The sequence below is a fragment of the Catharus ustulatus genome, chromosome 14 (assembly GCF_009819885.2).
Source record: "Catharus ustulatus isolate bCatUst1 chromosome 14, bCatUst1.pri.v2, whole genome shotgun sequence".
NCBI classification, from domain to species: Eukaryota; Metazoa; Chordata; class Aves; order Passeriformes; family Turdidae; genus Catharus; species Catharus ustulatus.
The window spans coordinates 2,913,340-2,930,502 of record NC_046234.1 but is presented as its reverse complement, the minus strand read 5'-3'; the positions used below and the strand labels follow the sequence as shown (position 1 = coordinate 2,930,502).

The following is a 17,163-nucleotide window of genomic DNA, read 5'->3' as shown; positions in this document are numbered from 1 at the left end:
TAAAAATTCCCTGTAGAGTGCCTTTTTGTCCCCTCCTCCCAGTGTGAACCCGAAGTTTTACCTTTAGATAGAGATCAAGAGCAGCCATCCTTTCCCATCACACAAATCTGTGCCCAGGGCATGGAGCGTAAGCAAAGTCACAATAACCCTGATCCAGTATCTTGCTCTTTTTAAAGGCAGCCAAACGTTACACCACAACATTTCAATGGGGCAGTGGGACTAATCCAGCCAGTGGCAATGATGGTGTTAGATGCGGTTAAATCTGGCTGCTCAGTACTCGGGGGAGCTTCCCAGAGGGTGTAGGGATTCAGGCTTGGGACTGCCGCTGCCTGACAGACCGCTTTTCTGGAAGGTGTTGAACTTCCCTGAACGTGTAGAATACCAGTGTGCCGGGCAGAGCTCGGCACGGCAGTTTGGGAAGGGGGCTGCTCCGGCCGGAGCGGGGGGGCGATGCTGATGCCAGATCCGAGATTTGCAGTGACGCTCCTGCGAGAGTCAGATTGTGCATGGATGTGATGTGCGATGTGCGGTGCGTGCGTCCGTGTGTCCGTGTGCGGAGGATGTGTGCGGGCTGTGCGTGTCTCTGTGCGGTGTGCGCGTCCGTGTGTGTCTGTGCGGTGTGCGTGTGTGCGGGCTGTGCGTGTGTGCGGGCTGTGCGTGAGTGCGGTGCGTGCGCGCCCGCCGGCTGCCTTCTGCCGAAGAGGCTGCTTGACTTGCTTTCTATTTTGAGGACACGGATTCAGGGACTCGGGGCCAAAAATTCTCCGGACCCAGGTAAATCCGCTTGTTACCTTATTCCCCTTCCCAGCTCCGCGTGCCCGCGCTGTCCTGCAGGTGCTGTCAGAGCGCTCCCGGGAAGAGCAGCCGAGCCAAGAGGGGAGCCGGCTGCGAGAGCCGCCAAGGGAAGGGGGGACGGGGACTGGGACAGGGGGGCTGGGACAAACGTGTCCCCCCCGCCCCCGGCTGACGTCAGCGCGGCTCCGCGCGGGGCACCCGGCAAAAGCGCCGCGCCCGCCGCGCCCCGCGCACTGCCCGCGCTCCGCGCCGCGCTCCCGCAGCGCCGCCGCTTCGGCCCCCGCCCGGCCCAACTTCCCGCACAGCCGCGGCCGGACGGGCCCGGCCGGGACGGGACGGGACGGCGGCGCCCCACTGGGCTCCTCCTGAGGCGTGAGCGGGCGATGCCGCTCGCCGCCGGGTGCCTGGCTCCCGGGGCGCGGCGGCTCTCGGCGGCGGCCACTGCCCCCCGTGCCCCGAGAGCAGGTACGAGCGCGGGGAGCGCGGGCTGGGGGCGCCGCCGCCGCGGGGAGAATTTGCTGTCGCGCGTTGTGTCCCCGGTTTGAGATGCTGGGAGGCGCCGGGAGCCGGCAGCCCGGTGCGCCGTGGCTCCGGGACGGGCAGCGGGGATGGGATCGTGCTGCCCGCGGCCGCCGGGGCGGAGGCGGCGGCCGCGACGGGCGGGGGATGGGGCGGAGAGCCCAGCACCGGGGACCCGGGGTTCGGGGAGCTCCCCGACGGGGCTTCCCCCACAGCAGCTCCGCAGGCGCTTCCCGGGAGGAAAAGAAGGGAGGAGGAGGGGAAGATTCCAGAGGAGTTTGGAAGTCGCTGCCTTGCAGCTCCCCTTCCCCCCGCCCAGCCTTCCGACCTGCTTTTGCTCTCCCCGTGCAGCCTCTGCTCCCGGCCGTGTTCACTGGGGATTTCTTCTTTCTTTCCTTACCTGTCTCAAAAGGTTTGACTGTAGGTACCAAAGCAGGGATCGACGGCGCATAAAGATGCTGAAGGGTGTTTGGTTGCTCAGTTTGTTAACAGTGGCTGGGATCTCGTGGACAGAGAGTCGCAAACCTGCCAAAGACATTTGCAGCAAGAGCCGCTGCCCTTGCGAGGAGAAGGAGAACGTGCTGAACATCAATTGTGAAAACAAGGGATTTACAACCGTCAGCCTCCTCCTGCCGCCCCCGTCCAAGATCTACCAGCTGTTTCTCAATGGTAACGCTCTGACCCGCCTGTTCCCCAATGAGTTCGTCAACTATTCCAACGCCGTGACCCTGCACCTGGGCAACAACGACATGCAGGAGATCCGTACAGGGGCCTTCAGCGGCCTCCGCACCCTCAAGAGGCTGCACCTCAACAACAACAAGCTGGAAGTGCTGAAGGAAGACACCTTCCTGGGCTTGGAGAGTCTGGAGTACCTGCAGGCTGATTACAATTACATCAGTGCCATTGAAGCGGGAGCATTCAGCAAGCTGAACAAGCTCAAGGTGCTGATCCTCAATGACAACCTCCTGCTGTCCCTGCCCAGCAATGTCTTCCGCTTTGTGCTCCTCACTCACCTGGACCTGCGGGGGAACCGGCTGAAGATGATGCCTTTTGCTGGTGTGCTGGAGCACATTGGAGGCATCATGGAAATCCAGCTGGAGGAGAACCCTTGGAACTGCACCTGCGACTTGCTGCCACTCAAGGCCTGGCTAGACACCATCACCGTGTTTGTGGGTGAGATAGTCTGTGAAACCCCCTTCAGGCTTCATGGGAAAGATGTCACCCAGCTCACCAGGCAAGATCTCTGCCCAAGGAAAAGCTCCAGTGATTCAAACCAGAGGGAAAAACACCCTGTCCTCTCAGACCCACACATCTCGAGGCTGTCGCCCACAGCCAACTCTGCCATCAATCCAACCAGGGCCCCAAAAGCCAGCCGGCCACCCAAAACTAGGAACCGCCCCACCCCCCGTGTCTCTGTATCAAAAGACAGACAAATATTTGGACCTATCATGGTTTACCAGACAAAGTCTCCTGTGCCCATCACCTGCCCAGCTGGCTGTATCTGTACATCCCAGAGCTCAGACAACGGCCTAAATGTTAACTGCCAAGAGAAAAAGATAAGTAACATCTCCGATCTCCACCCCAGGCCAACCAGTCCAAAGAAACTTTACCTTACCAGTAACTATCTGCAAGTCATTTATAGAACCGATCTCACAGAATACAGCTCTCTGGATTTGCTGCATCTAGGAAATAACAGAATTGCAGTGATACAAGAAGGTGCCTTTACAAACCTCACAAGTTTACGCAGACTTTATCTTAATGGCAACTACCTTGAGGTTCTGTACCGATCCATGTTTGAAGGGCTGCACAGCCTGCAATATCTCTACCTAGAGTACAATGTCATTAAGGAGATCCTGCCACGCACATTTGATGCTCTGAGTAATCTTCATCTGTTGTTTCTCAATAACAACCTGCTCAGATCCTTGCCTGATAATGTCTTTGGAGGCACTTCCCTCACCAGGCTCAACCTTAGAAACAATCATTTCTCACACCTGCCAGTGAGAGGAGTCTTGGACCAGCTCTCGGCTCTGATTCAGATAGACCTCCAAGAGAACCCTTGGGACTGCACGTGTGACATCCTAGGGCTGAGAAACTGGATAGAGAAAGTCACGGACCAGAACAACCAGCAGTCAAACCCCCCTGTAGTTATCAATGAAGTAATATGTGAGTCTCCCAGCAAGCACTCTGGAGAACATCTGAAATTCCTGAGCAAAGAAGCCATCTGCCCAGAGAATCCCAACTTGTCAGATTCTTCTGTCCTCTCCATGAACCAGAACACCGATACCCCCCATCTCAGTGTCTCACCCAGCTCCTACCCAGAATTGCACACTGAAGTTCCTCTGTCTGTCCTAATTTTAGGCTTGCTGGTTGTGTTTATTTTGTCTGTTTGCTTTGGGGCAGGTCTGTTTGTCTTCGTCCTTAAGCGCCGGAAGGGGGTGCAGAGCATGCCCAGCAGCGCCAACAACGTAGATATAAGTTCATTTCAGCTCCAGTATGGGTCTTACAACACTGAGACCCACGATAAAACTGAAGGACATGTTTATAACTACATTCCCCCTCCTGTTGGACAGATGTGCCAAAACCCAATCTACATGCAAAAGGAAGGGGATCCAGTTGCCTATTACAGGAATCTCCATGAGTTTAGCTATAGCAGTCTTGACCACAAAAAAGAAGATCCCACCAGTCTTGCATTTACTATCAGTGCAGCTGAATTACTGGAAAAGCAGTCTTCACCAAGGGAACCAGAGCTGCTGTATCAAAATATTGCAGAAAGGGTCAAGGAACTCCCCACTGGAGGATTAGTTCATTATAACTTTTGTACCTTACCCAAAAGGCAGTTTGCCCCTTCTTACGAATCCAGACGCCAAAACCAGGACAGGATAAATAAAACTGTTTTATATGGAACTCCCAGGAAATATTTTGCAGAACAGTCTAAACCTGAGCATCCTTTACTCCAAGGAAAGCTACAAACAGAACCAGACTACCTCGAAGTTCTGGAAAAACAAACTGCAATCAGTCAGCTGTGAGGGGGGAGGTGGGAGACAAAAGAAATTTTTAAAATGCGCTCAGCCACATTTCTTTGAGTCTGAACTCAGTACTGATGTCGTCTGTCGCATTCCCAACATTTCCACTTTTTTAAACCAGAGAAGGAGTGAGAGAGGAAAGGAACCTTTGCAGCATAGCAGGGATGTGATGTTGCTTTTACAACGTTCCCTTTAAATTATTTCAATACCTCTCTCCTTTTGACCCTTCTCTAGGAACTGTCATTGCAAATGTATCTTTCTGTAATAGATCTTGCATAATTCTTTTTGATTTCAAAGGAAATGAGGAAGGGGGTCTTTGGGGTTTCTGTTGTTTTTTTTCTTTTAATTTCAAAATGGAAACTTAATGTATTATGTAGAAGATCTCCAAAGATCTTTTTTTTCCGGACTATGACTTTCTTTTGTAAATAATAATATACAGTACTGCTGTTTCAATTACCGACTATAGCCACTGGGCGTCACTTTTTTGTGTTAAAGTGCCTTTGCACTTTAAGTACATTATTACTCAATTGTTGCTCTTAGCTTTGATAAATTGAACCTATTTTAATGTGTTGTATTTTTGAAATTAAAAAAATTGTAAAATAGATCTATATGTCATCTGCATTAAATCAGAGGGTTTGATTTATAGGAAAGCTGCCCTTCTTTAAATGACTCTAGTTCTAGGACCTTACAGACTCAAATGTAAATTATTGGGGTATTTCTTCCCTCTAGGTTTGTTTAGAGTGACTCACTGAAATCAACTGAGAGACTTTAGCAATGGACTAGAGGTTATCAAATGCCTCAGCTGGGAATAGCAACTCATTAATAAAAGATGTTTAACACAATGTCATAGTGAACTGAACAATTAATGTCCTTCTTAATACATTGCATTGCAGCTTTAACACAGTAATGTTCAATGGTTTAAGATTATTGTCATACTTAACAGAACATTACTCAGAACATTTTATGCATTGGATTAGGTGTTTTTATGCATTTTGTGACAGAGTTTATATTTGTAACTTTTTGGACTGAAATGATCATGTCCTCTTCCTGCCAGATACATATTTTTTCATAAGCAGGGACACCAGCAGGGGTCATCCCACACCTCATTTAATTTATAACAGGCAAATGAACCAATGCCAAAGGTAAAAATTGAATCTGGGAATCTGGAGTCCTCCAAATCAAGGTAGCTGAAATCAGTATGTGCATCCCACTAACTTCTGATACTCTGAATTATCTCTATGTCTGTGCTGTTTGTCTCTAAAGCAGGAGTAATACTGCAATAATTAAATTTCTTCTGTTAGAGAAAACTACCATTAAGTTCACTGTCTTAAGTTTTATAAAATGTTTTAAGTGAATTCCAATCTCAACACTGGTTTTCTTAAGCCCATCAGTGAACAAATGCAGTGAGTCTTCTCCTTTCCCATTAACTCAGGCCTGTTTTGCTTCAAGCTTTATGTTATCACCTTCAATTTACTTTTCCTTCATGGAGAATATTGAAACCGTTTTTATTAACAAGTATACAGTCAAACTTTATTAAGCCTTATTAGCTTCTAAATAATTTTTAGATGCAAACATTATTGTGCAATTTAAACAAACAGCCCTTATTTACAACAAAAACAGTTTTGTTTTGTCTGTTCTAAATCCTTATGCAACTGGGATGGTGATCTGCATATAAAGTAGGCCAGGCTTTTCAATTCCTTATTAAAGCAATTGATGGGGTCTGAAAGAAGCACACTGTTTCCTTTTCATAAATAGGTTACTGCACATAATAATCCTTTATTATCATGCAGAGATTGAAGTGGCCTCTGCTGACTGATTTTTAGAGCTTTACTATAGTTAATAATACAGTATCTACAACTTGGAGAAATTTTCAGCAGTAGCATTTAAGCGCTAAATAACAACAATCGATATTGTTCTAATCAGGACTTTGCCAAAAGGAAGTTGCTTTATATTTAAGAGCTAAAGAGGCTTTGCATGTGTATTGCCAGATATCTGAGTCACTTAGTAAAATACCTTCTAATGATTTATGTGACATCTGAGTACATTAATATGCTAACATGTCAATTCTTTGTGTTTAGAATCCATAGCATCTATGGCTGTTCATTAGATCAGGTTTAAAATTGAAGTGCTACAATGAACTACTGAAGAATCAGTCTTCAAAATGGTCTCACATGAAGGAAAAGGTGAAATGGTATCACTTTAGTTGAACTTGGAACATCTGACTGGAATTGCATCCATCTTTGAGCAAGGTATTTGCTTGAAAGCTTCCAGTACTGATTATCTTATTATGGCTCCTTCCCCTGGGAAATTAAAAGCATTTATTACTGAAACACTGAGAAAAATGTAAGTAGTATTTTAAAGTAAATTTATTAACTCTTTCCAGGTATGAATTTAGTATTGCCTGGAAGCAGCTAGGACATTATTATTTATTATTCCTCAGTGAACCAGAACCAATTACAAATGTTTTTTCCTCAGAAAAAAACCCAAATTTTCCCAACAGAAATGTTTTCAGTGTTCTAGTGTTTGGAAACAACAGACATAGGAAATTGATTCTTTTAGTAACATTATATTGTTTGGTTTTAGTGTTCAGTCTCAGTACTTTGATGTTTGCTTTGGTAGCACAGCCATACTATACAGAGATTGCTGTTGCTTTACATTTCCTCAGGTTTCCTAGTGGAATTTATTTAATGACTAGATTTTATTTTGCATCACCGGTACCAGCTTAAAAATTATTATGGCTGTAGATCTTTTAGGTTTGTTTTTATACCCTTCAGCTGACATCTATTAAGCAGTTCTTTTCATAGCACTGTCTAGGTGAAAGAGAAGATTTTTTAAGTTACACTTAAAGAGATTTGTTTAACAGGGAAAGTGTGTCGGCAGCTGCTGTATAGAAGGTCTCCACATTTCTTCAGCTGTACTGCCCTTGAAGCTGCTGCTTTTTAGGGGAGAGCTGCTTGATAATGAGTCTGAAAAAAAATTTCTTTCACAGTTTGAAAAGTTGAACTGTGAAAATTATGTAACCAGGTTAGCAAAGTTGTTTTTATTCCCTCAGGAAAATGGGGTACAAATAGTTGTCTTTCTTCATAATTTTTCTTTTGTGAAAGTGAACTTAATGACCTTTATAGAAACAGTTACAGTGCAGACTGAGCCACTGTTGAAACTATGCAGTTATTTATAATGAAAATGAGGAGTGCTGCATTTCCAAAGCATGATTTTTACTTTTTATTTTTTTTTGAGACCTTTCTAGGTAAGTATTAGATAAAGTTTATCAGTATACTTCCCTTTTTCTCCTCAGTGACAGAAAAAATGTCACTTTTTGGAAAAAGTGTTCTTTGTGTCTCCTCAAACCTGCTGCAGAGCCACTCCACATGCCCAGTGGTGCTCCTCCTTTCTGCAGTCTCTGCCTTACATCAGATTTTTCCTTTTTGGGCTCCGGCATTTGCTCAGCTCCTACCTCACCTCTATCATCTGCTTCCAAAGCCCTCATCATGCCCCCATCTTTCCACTTGCATCTGTCCCTCTAGGCTCTCCATTCCTTCCCTAGCAAGCTCTGCAGGATCTTCTTTCAGCTTTGAAGGGAGCTGATGTCCCTGCTCCAAGAGCACTCCTTACTCCCTACCCTGACCCTGCTGAGTAACCCTGTGTCAAATGAGACGCCTGATCCCAGTGGTTTTCCTGGGGCTGTGCTGGAGGAAAGTCTGCATAGCTGTTCCCTCTTCCCCTCATTGAACAGAGAAGTCTAAAATCACAGAGTGTTTCAGCTTCCATGCATGATTCCCTGTGTGCCAGCCTGGGGCAGGTGGCATAACCTGTGTCTATGCAAGCAGCTCTTCTGAGCAAGAGCAAATGGATGAGCTTGCTGAAACCACTGCCATCACATCAGTCTTTGCTGAAATTTTGGTTAGTTGTCTTCAGCATGAGTTAATCTTGCCAAAATGATCTACTAAAATTTTAAACTCAAACTGGTTGTGTAGAGTCTCTAGAGTAAATAGCAAAACTACCAGGCCATTCAAAGGTGATGAATTCCTGCTCAAAATACAAGGTGTGATTTGGGCTACAGATATGCCTGCTTTCTCCCAGGACTGTAGAGAGGATAGATAATGAGTGCTGATAGCAGCTAATTCCCACACAGCTGCACTCGGCCCAGCCTGACCATTTTCCAGCACACCCACATGCAACATCCATGCTCTGCTGAGTATCTGCCAATCTCTACTCCAAGACTTTCTTTTTTTCTTTTTTTTTTTTTTTTTTATCCTGTCCTTGAGAGGAGCGTTCCCTGTGGAGTTTAAACCCTGCTGTGGTCAAATGGACTGACTTTTTATAACCACCTTGTGCTGATAGAGAACTATGCTGTAGGGCTTAGTTTGGTTTTCTTCCCACCAACACTTGAGTTTGTGTAAGTCACACTTTTTAAAAGTTTGAAGCTGTAATTAGTAGTGTCAAAATAAGGATAACAACAAGTTAAATTGCCTAAAAAAAGTCTTATAGAATACTGAACTTGTATAGGAATACAATAATTTTAAACTGCTCATGAGTGAAATGAGATACTGGAAATGTTAATGAAACTTCTCAGGCTCTTACGGGCTAATCACTGATACAGTTTGTGATTTTTCATATTACTATATTTGGAGACAATACATGTCATTTAACAGAGAAGGAAAAAAAAAACCTGTTTTCCAAAGACCTCCTCCAACTGTAGGACTTCAAAATAACATAAATTAACTTATGCAGATGATGTGACACTTCTTGTGTATTTCCCATCACTTTTTCAAAGCGTTCCATAGAAGTACAAAAGTTATTCTTTTCTAAGAGGATCATTAAGTCTGTTTGGATTATTGATCTCATAGCTTTTCTGGGCACAAGGCCAATCATTTTGACTAAGGTTTTTAATCCTAGCTAATGAGGGAGGTGGATTAGGGAGAAAGGTTTTGTTGGTTTTTTTGTTCTTGAAGGGTTGGTTGGATTTTTTGGACCAGTAGATTGACATGTTTATGAATACAGATGAATAGATCATTTTGGATGAAAGAAATGTTGGAGTGGCAGTTGGAGATGCAGTCATTCTCAAGACCAAATAGGCTCAAGAGTATGAGTGAAGTTTGAAAAACAGGGCACCATAAAAGTGGCTTTCTTCCTGAGGTCATGAACACAGAAGACACCCCTGTGAATACAGCAGCAGATTTTGTTACATGCTGTTAACCATTAGGAGGCATGAAATTAGAGCCCAGATGCACCTCCATGATCCTAAAGGATAGATTGAACTGTTCAGGATTTGTTCTGATCCTTGGTTGTTACCCTGTGTGCACATACCTGTATTACCCCTGCCTGTTGGAGTAAGTAAACAAGGTGAAGTTTGAAGGAGCAGAGCTATTTGCAGTATTTCTGAATGGTTCTTATTTCTGTCCTTTAAAATGAAATTATTTAATCACTGGTGCGTTTTATGCCATTCTTTATGGATTCTTTGTGGTGACTGAGCAACTGTAGATTTGTGTCTTGAAAACACTGGTTCCTCAGGTCCTCTCTTCTTGCCTTCCTTGTGCATTGCTGTCCAGAGCCAGAACTGTTAATGACCAGTTATCTTTGAAAAGGAAGCAGAACAGCCCTTCTAAAAATGCACTCTGCACTGGAAAAAGCACAGCTAATGCATACAGACCTGTTGCAGTTTTCTCCTCTTGAGATAAGACATATTTCCATACAAAAGCCTGGAAAAAATCCCCTTGAGATTGCTGATAATGTGACAGAGTCTATTTTAAAACATCTTGATTTTAGTTCTGAAAGCCTCTCATCTGAGAGGCAAAGGAGTTGGAGTTAAGGCATTTTTTTCCCCAAGTTATAAAGTTTTGTCCTTTTCCCCGAGGATTTGTTACAGATTTATTGCATGCCAGTGTCTTAGCCAGACAGGTGAAATGAACACAATTATTTTTAAGAACTGTGAAAATGTAATGACTACATACATTTTCTTCTAATCACAGAAGAATATACAACATGATGTGGAAACAAAACTGTCAGAGAGGCTTTTAAATTTTCCAGGGTACAGTCAAACCTACGAAATTCAGGTGTAGGTGCAGAGTACCTTTGTTGGTTTTGCACCTGAGTGCCTTCTATGGGATGTCCTGGGATTGGCACGAGTGACAGGAATGTCACTAAGTGAGAACAATCCCATTGAACTCCCTGGCTGTGAGTGGCAGAGGGGAGAGAAAAAGGCTTATGTCCTCTTACTGTCACTTAAAATGCCATTTGGGAGTTTTCCAGACTCAACACTCATTCCCATAAATCTGAAGTCAGCATACTCCAAGTTTATACTTAAATATCAGATTTTCAGTAATATTTGAGTGGTGCAAAATCTTAGATATCACATCTGTTTACACCTGGGTGAGGTTTTGCTTGGAAAGTTTGGTTTATTCTATCTCTTCTAAATTTTAATTCTTGATTATTCCTGACTGTGCTTGCTGTGGAGGGTAAATGGAATATACTCAGCTAAGTCTTTGGTTTTTCTTTATTTTATTCCAGTAGTAGCCAAGTTCCTCAAGTACCAGGCAACTGAGACTTGAACAAGTCAGAAGTTTCAGAAACTCAGTGATCCACTCAAGTGAGCAAAGCTTTACCAAAGCTTTACTGCTCCCACCACATCTGCTGTGTTCTGCTAAGCTGCTGATTTTATTCAGATGAATTCCAACTTGAAACACATACACACTAATAAGTGTCTGTGTAAAACTTTATAACATTCAGCTTACTTACAGTAGAAAAAAGAGAGGGAGTCATAGGTGGGGAAAAGCCTTTCATATTTCTGGGGTTTTTTTCTGAAGATTTCAGATGGATTTATTATGATTACTAGGGAATCAAAAGGAAGTCTAATAACAGTGTTGTGTAGGGTTATTTTTTGTGGTTTTGTGCAAGATGTTGGAGGTGGGGGAAAGAGGGGAAAAAAAAGGTAGATTATAGTTGTCCTAACTGTCAAGATGTTAAAAGAAGACTACCAGAAAACTAAGGAATTCAGAGTTTATGACTCACAGAGCTTACAAAAATGCCTACTTTTCTGTGGAACTTCTAAAGGGAAATGATATACAGGCTGCTTTCCTAAAGGCTGAGGGAACTGGACAGGCTTCCTGGGAGAGCTGAGAAATCCCAGCCTGAAAGTTAGAGCAGATTTACTGTAATTCAGGTATAAACATGGCTCATGTTAAGAGATAACGGAAGAGGGAAAACGCTTCATGCTGCAGTTCACACCTTAATTAGTGGTATAGTTTGTAGCTTATATTTTCTGTAACCATATTTACCATCACATCCAACTCATAAGCTACTTACCAGAACTGAGTAGATAATTCTTATATTTATTGATGTAGCCTTCTTTTCCATAATGCAGTGTTTACAGATTTGTTTGAGGGTGGCTTAAGTTTGCCATGGCTTCTTTTTGTTCTCTAAATAATGCATGGGGGTAATTTCTAGCAGTGGAGTCCTAATGGATGTTTCATAGTGAATGCCTAAGACTGACCTACCAAGGATTTTGTTTATATTATCTTTTTGTTTCATTTTGTTTTGCTTAGATAGTGAAGCAGTGGGCCCAGTTAAAAGCTCATTTGCTTGGAATTGAAAAATAATGTTCTTTTTAGTTCTGCCAGTGACCTTGCACAAGGCATACCTGTGTCCCCATGCTTTAATTTCTGCATCATTAAATAAGGAGGATGATACTTTCTGCCTTAGACTGGTGAGATTTACTGATGAAAAATGTTAAGTATAATAGTTTTTCAAAGTCTTTATAGCTTCATCCATATGCAGCAACAGTGTACTGCATTTTTTCCCTGGCATATGTTTTTCTGATCTAACAATGAGGTGTCGACATGTCAGATTTAGTTTTGTTTTCTGTCTTTGCAGTTAAAAACAAACCATGAAGATTACCTTGTACAGGGGAAAGATATTGTCTCCTTGTAAAAGGATATGAGATGTATGGAGTAAAATGGGGAGGCAAAAGCTACGGTTTTTAAACCTTTGAAAACACATAGTACCCCATCTCCTCAGTTTTTCCTCTCTGACTGAGTTGAATCACCTTGTCTGTTTCTGCCCCATAGAATCCATTCAGAAACAGTTCCCAGCATACCAGTCATTTTTTTTTCACCTTTTTCTGCATGAAGTCAGTTGGGCTATTGCTGACAGTTTTTATGCTGGCAAGCAAGCCAAGGGAGGCTCTGAGTGGCAGACAGCTGCTGAAATAAGAGCCTGGCACTCTGGGGAGAGAAAGAAATTCATTCAACTTTCCTTGTCAGCCTCTTCCCTTCCACTTTAACTTCTTTCTTTCTACTCTCTAGTTACCATAATAATTCTCTTGTCCACTGAATGCAGACTGTGGGCATATTTTTCCATATATAGCCCAACTGCATATTGTAAAATCCAGCTATGTGTTGGAAAGGCCACCATTTTCCACAGACATGGAATGTCTAGAAGTCTGATGCTTCCATGAAAGAGAGCTAATTTCTAACATAGAACTGCAAGAATCTGTGGCACCATATCCACTCAGCACAACAGAGATGTTACTTCACCTCCACTTTTAACTTTACTTTCGATTAACCTACTAAAATTCATTCACTGGCTAGGCCTTTTGTTCTGCTTTATGTTTGGATATTATGCCCATCTACATTTTGAGAGTGTTAAGACTGATGCTCTAATTTTCTTGCTGATTCATAAAATGGGACATGAACAATTATTCCTGCTTTCTAAATTGCAAGTGACATGGGGTTTTTGGCTGGATGGGGTAAGTTCTGTGATCCCATGCACAATTTCATACTTCAAGGCAACTGGAAATTGTTTAGAGGCTATTTATATAGAACATAAGATATATGGTACACCCAAATTATTTCTGGCTGTGCAATGTAAACCAAATGTCCTAGACCAGCAGAAGTACATCTAAAGTGGTAGTTCAAAGCAGTCCTTAAAAAGACTTGTTATTCTTAAATTATTCAGTGGTCCTTTAAACATTTTCATCTTCAGGATTTTAGGGAATAATTTTTTCTCTCCTAAGAAAACAGAGTTTATTATTTAAGGAAGGATATTCAGATCCTCACCTGCTGTAAACAGTGTTTACTTCCATAAACGTTAGAGAACTGGTTTACAGTAGCTGAGGATGCAGCTGCTTTGTTTTGTAAACCCTTTAACTTAAGCAGTCAGCATTTATACCGGTCATGGATTGGTGCTATCAGTGCAGTATGTTGTTCACTTTGATTTCACTGTAGAACCAATACAATTTGCCACTGCCTTGGAATTTTTAGTCACATTTGAAAAGAAAGAGATGTTTGAAAGTTCACCACCTAGTTAATTTTGGGATGTAAATGAATAATTTCTGTACTAAAAATCTTTGGTTGATATATTTATACATTTGGTGCTCCACAAACCCTTTTAATTTTCACATCTTAAGAATTAGTAATACAACACAGTGAGGCATATTTTGTGTTCTCCTTTTGGGACTCCTCACTTATTACTAAAGAGCAAAGGTTTTTAGCAGCTGTTGCATCCCTCTTCTACTACCCTCAGAGTTTGGATGTGAGTCTGCAGTCAATTAGAGCTGTGCTGTAATGGTAAATGTCCTTTCAAAGAAAACTAGCAGTAGAGTCCTGAGACATGCTCAAAGTCACATCCAGAAAGTCACGTTTTCCCAAGGATGGCCACAGCTGTTTCTCTTTCTTTGTGAACAGTACATTGACTTAATCTAAAATACATTACCTTATTATCATGCAAATATTTATGCCACATTAGAATCAGACTGGCTGTCTTCGCAATAGATAAGCTTCCTGTGTTATTGCAGATAATGAAAATCCAATTTATGAAAATGTTCTCTTATTGTTTCTTTTTTCCTCTGCTTTTTATTAGTGAAGAACTTGCAATTATTTGCTCTTATTCAGATGTTCCAGAGGAAGAATTGAAGTCATATTTCCCACACATTAGGACTCTGATAATTGAAATTCACTGCTTTCTCTTCTTTCTATTGCCTTTAAATAAAGGAATGTACTTGGGAAAAAGACTCAGCTCAGTCTGGAATGATACAAGTGCAAGTCAGGAATAACTGAAAACAGTTTTGATCACCCTTTGAAATCCTCGATTAAGCAATTTTGCTAACACTCAAAGAAATTCACTAGAACCTTTTGATTTATTGCACAATAGGTAGAAAGCTGCTTTTCTTCTTCTTTAGGCTCTTCCCCTGCCAATGGATATTTGTTCTGTAAGTAGCACTGACATGAAAAGTCTGAAGTTGTCCACTTTTCTCCCTTTGACCAACGTTTCCTTGGTAAACAGAGTACCATGAGGGGAGAGTGTTAATCCTCTAAGTTCAGCTTTGTGAAAAAGCAACACTGAAAGCTGTGAAAGATTTGAGGGGACATTAGCAAAACTTTGCAAGTCTTGCCAGCATCTTTCCAGAACGCTTCCCATTATATGAGATTCCAATTTAATAATACAATTAACAGTTTCTTCCATAATAATATTAGCACAGAAATACCAATGGAATGTCCCCTTCACTGAAGGAACGCCACTTAGCAACGTGGGTTGTGATGATGATTGCAATGCCAGTTCTCTGATTTGTTGAATTTTGATTGTTAGTTGAATTAATTGAACTGATAAATTGAATTTTGCTGCCTCTGGGGTGAGTAGTCAGTCTGAGTAACTGCTAGGCTGCTTCTGCAAAGGGGAAGGAAGGGACAGAAGAGGAACTGTGAGGACACAGCAGGAACAGAGGACAGACACAGAAACACAGTCTTGAAGAGGCGTTGAGGTCACAAAAAATGAGATGTCTGTCCTCCTAGAAGTGTTCCCTCACACCCACAGCATGACATTCCTCCAGCATGACATTCCATCTCACATTCTGCAGTCAGGTTTTGATGGGCTTCATCACAACCAAACCAGACAGTGGGCACCCAGCCTGTCTGCTTCCCCAAGACCTGCTTGCAGGGCATGCATGTTCACATGGTTGCACTGGGTTGATGTCTATCCAGCCAAAGCTTTCTGCACTCTCTTAGACTTGGCTAACATGGTAAGAAATCTAATGGTCTTGCAGAAATCCCATTCTAAGGGCTTGAGAATTGGGTCTGGAGAGTTCTGTGCTTCAGCATGCTGGAAAAGTGGGAAGGGCACAATCAGCTTTCCTTGAGAGAGTCCTGGGAGCCTGCCCTGACACTCCTCATGTCATTGCACTCAATAAGATGTCATTATCATAAAAGAAAATACAAGTGTCTCAACAAGGGCACAGAGGGAGATAAATATGAGAATGGTTCTATAAGATGAAGTACTTGGTGTTGGAGGTCAAAGTGGGCTCCAGTGTTGGAGCTGCTGGAATAGGGTGAGTACAGCCCTTGTATGTACGTGCTGCTGCTCTGGCTGTGACACCAATGCTGCTGCTGCCAGAAAAGCACAGAGCAGAGGTCTCCCTCAGCTTCCAAAGGCTGGGTTCCTTACTTCCTCACATCCTGAATTGAAGCTCTGCCAAATTTACAGAAATGGTAAAGCTGTACTGGATGAACAAGTGTTACTCTGAATGTAGACCCCAACCCCTTGTGCAAGCAAACACGTTCCTAATATAATTATAATATCACTACATTATTATTATTATTATTATTATTATTATTATTATTATTATTATTATTATTATTATTATTACTTTATTAGCTAAGTATTTTTTTCCCATGGCATGGAAAACATGGGGGACAATTACTTTAAATAATTTATCTCTGTTAATATTCCAGCACATGGTACTGTATTCCAATACATTTTGCCTCCTCTGTAACTAGCAATGTTCAGAAATCAATCTGTTTTAAACGAGGGCTGGGTGTGAGTTTGGAGGGTTTAATAAAAGCCTTACATTTCTAGAGTGAGATAAATAGTAAACTTCCAAATATATGAGCAGGACCATCCTGAAAAGGAGAAAGAAAGATGAGACTCCCTGATGGTCTCAAAAGTGGAAGAAAAAATGAGCCCTGTGATCCTTATTAACTGACCCTGACTTCAAGTGCTTTTTGATAGCACAGATGGCAAAAAAAGCACTGCTCTCTCTGCCCTGAGAAAAAAGTGGGTCACATAGCACCACCATCAATTTTTAAACAAAGTTACTCCCTTGAAATCAGTGATTGTTCTTACAAATTGTGCACTACTCTACCCTTTTAATGCAGAGGAATTATCACTTTACCAAATAGGGCAGTACTGTGCTCTTTACTCCAGTGCAGGAAGATTAAATTACAGCGACAAGAGGAGAGGGTCCTTTGAGAGATGACCTGTAAGCATTGATGCCTCCACAGATGATTCTCTGTAATAAATGTTGCTTTTTTGCTGCTTGATTTTGTCATTCATATAAGATTCATGTCATTTAACAGTAGCTAGCTAAGCATGAGGTATCTTTCTTAGTTTAATCATCAGTGTACTTTTTGTAGTTAGCAGAAGAAATGAGTTCCACCATGAGTTTATTCATCTCATCCACCTCACCAAATTGCCTTTCTCTGCAGATTGTGTATTCCTTTATGAGTTAGACTAGTCCCCAAGGTAAATTAAGAGCTAAAAGTCCTACTGAATGGGAAATGGATGAAAGCTCCAAAGCAGGTTGGTGTTTTTTAGTTACATCCACATGGATCTTCTAGTTTCTTGTAGAAACACATGAATTTCCTAAATTTCCTATGCTTTAATGCCAAAGTGAAACACTTGTCAAGAGAAAAAAACAATCGGTAAAGGAGAAAAAATATTCTGATTTTTTTTTTTTAATGAGAAGGGCATATTTTTAGTGGTATGAAACCCTCTACACCTCCTTCCTTTATACCTAGCGCCCCAGAATTCTCAGTGTTTTCTGAGCCTTAAATCTCCT

The 17,163-nt window shown here is 42.4% G+C and overlaps 1 protein-coding gene across 2 annotated transcripts; it reads left to right on the top strand.

The window, feature by feature from the left end:
* Positions 1-668: 668 nt before the first annotated feature.
* On the top strand, positions 669-5,179 carry SLITRK2 (SLIT and NTRK like family member 2). Of its 2 annotated transcripts, none has more exons than XM_033072701.1 (2): positions 669-774; positions 1,727-5,179. In XM_033072701.1, the coding sequence occupies exon 2, from the start codon at positions 1,770-1,772 to the stop codon at positions 4,338-4,340; it is 2,571 nt and encodes an 856-aa protein (XP_032928592.1). In that variant the 5' UTR covers positions 669-774; positions 1,727-1,769; the 3' UTR covers positions 4,341-5,179. The 2 variants fall into 2 exon arrangements, with proteins under 2 accessions (XP_032928592.1, XP_032928591.1); XM_033072700.1 differs by lacking the exon at positions 669-774 and adding an exon at positions 1,174-1,260.
* The last annotated feature ends 11,984 nt before the right edge of the window (positions 5,180-17,163 follow it).

Bases quoted from the DNA above. Each gene is read 5' to 3' on its own strand.
- SLITRK2 (XM_033072701.1), top strand. From the start codon at position 1,770: ATGCTGAAGGGTGTTTGGTTGCTCAGTTTGTTAACAGTGGCTGGGATC.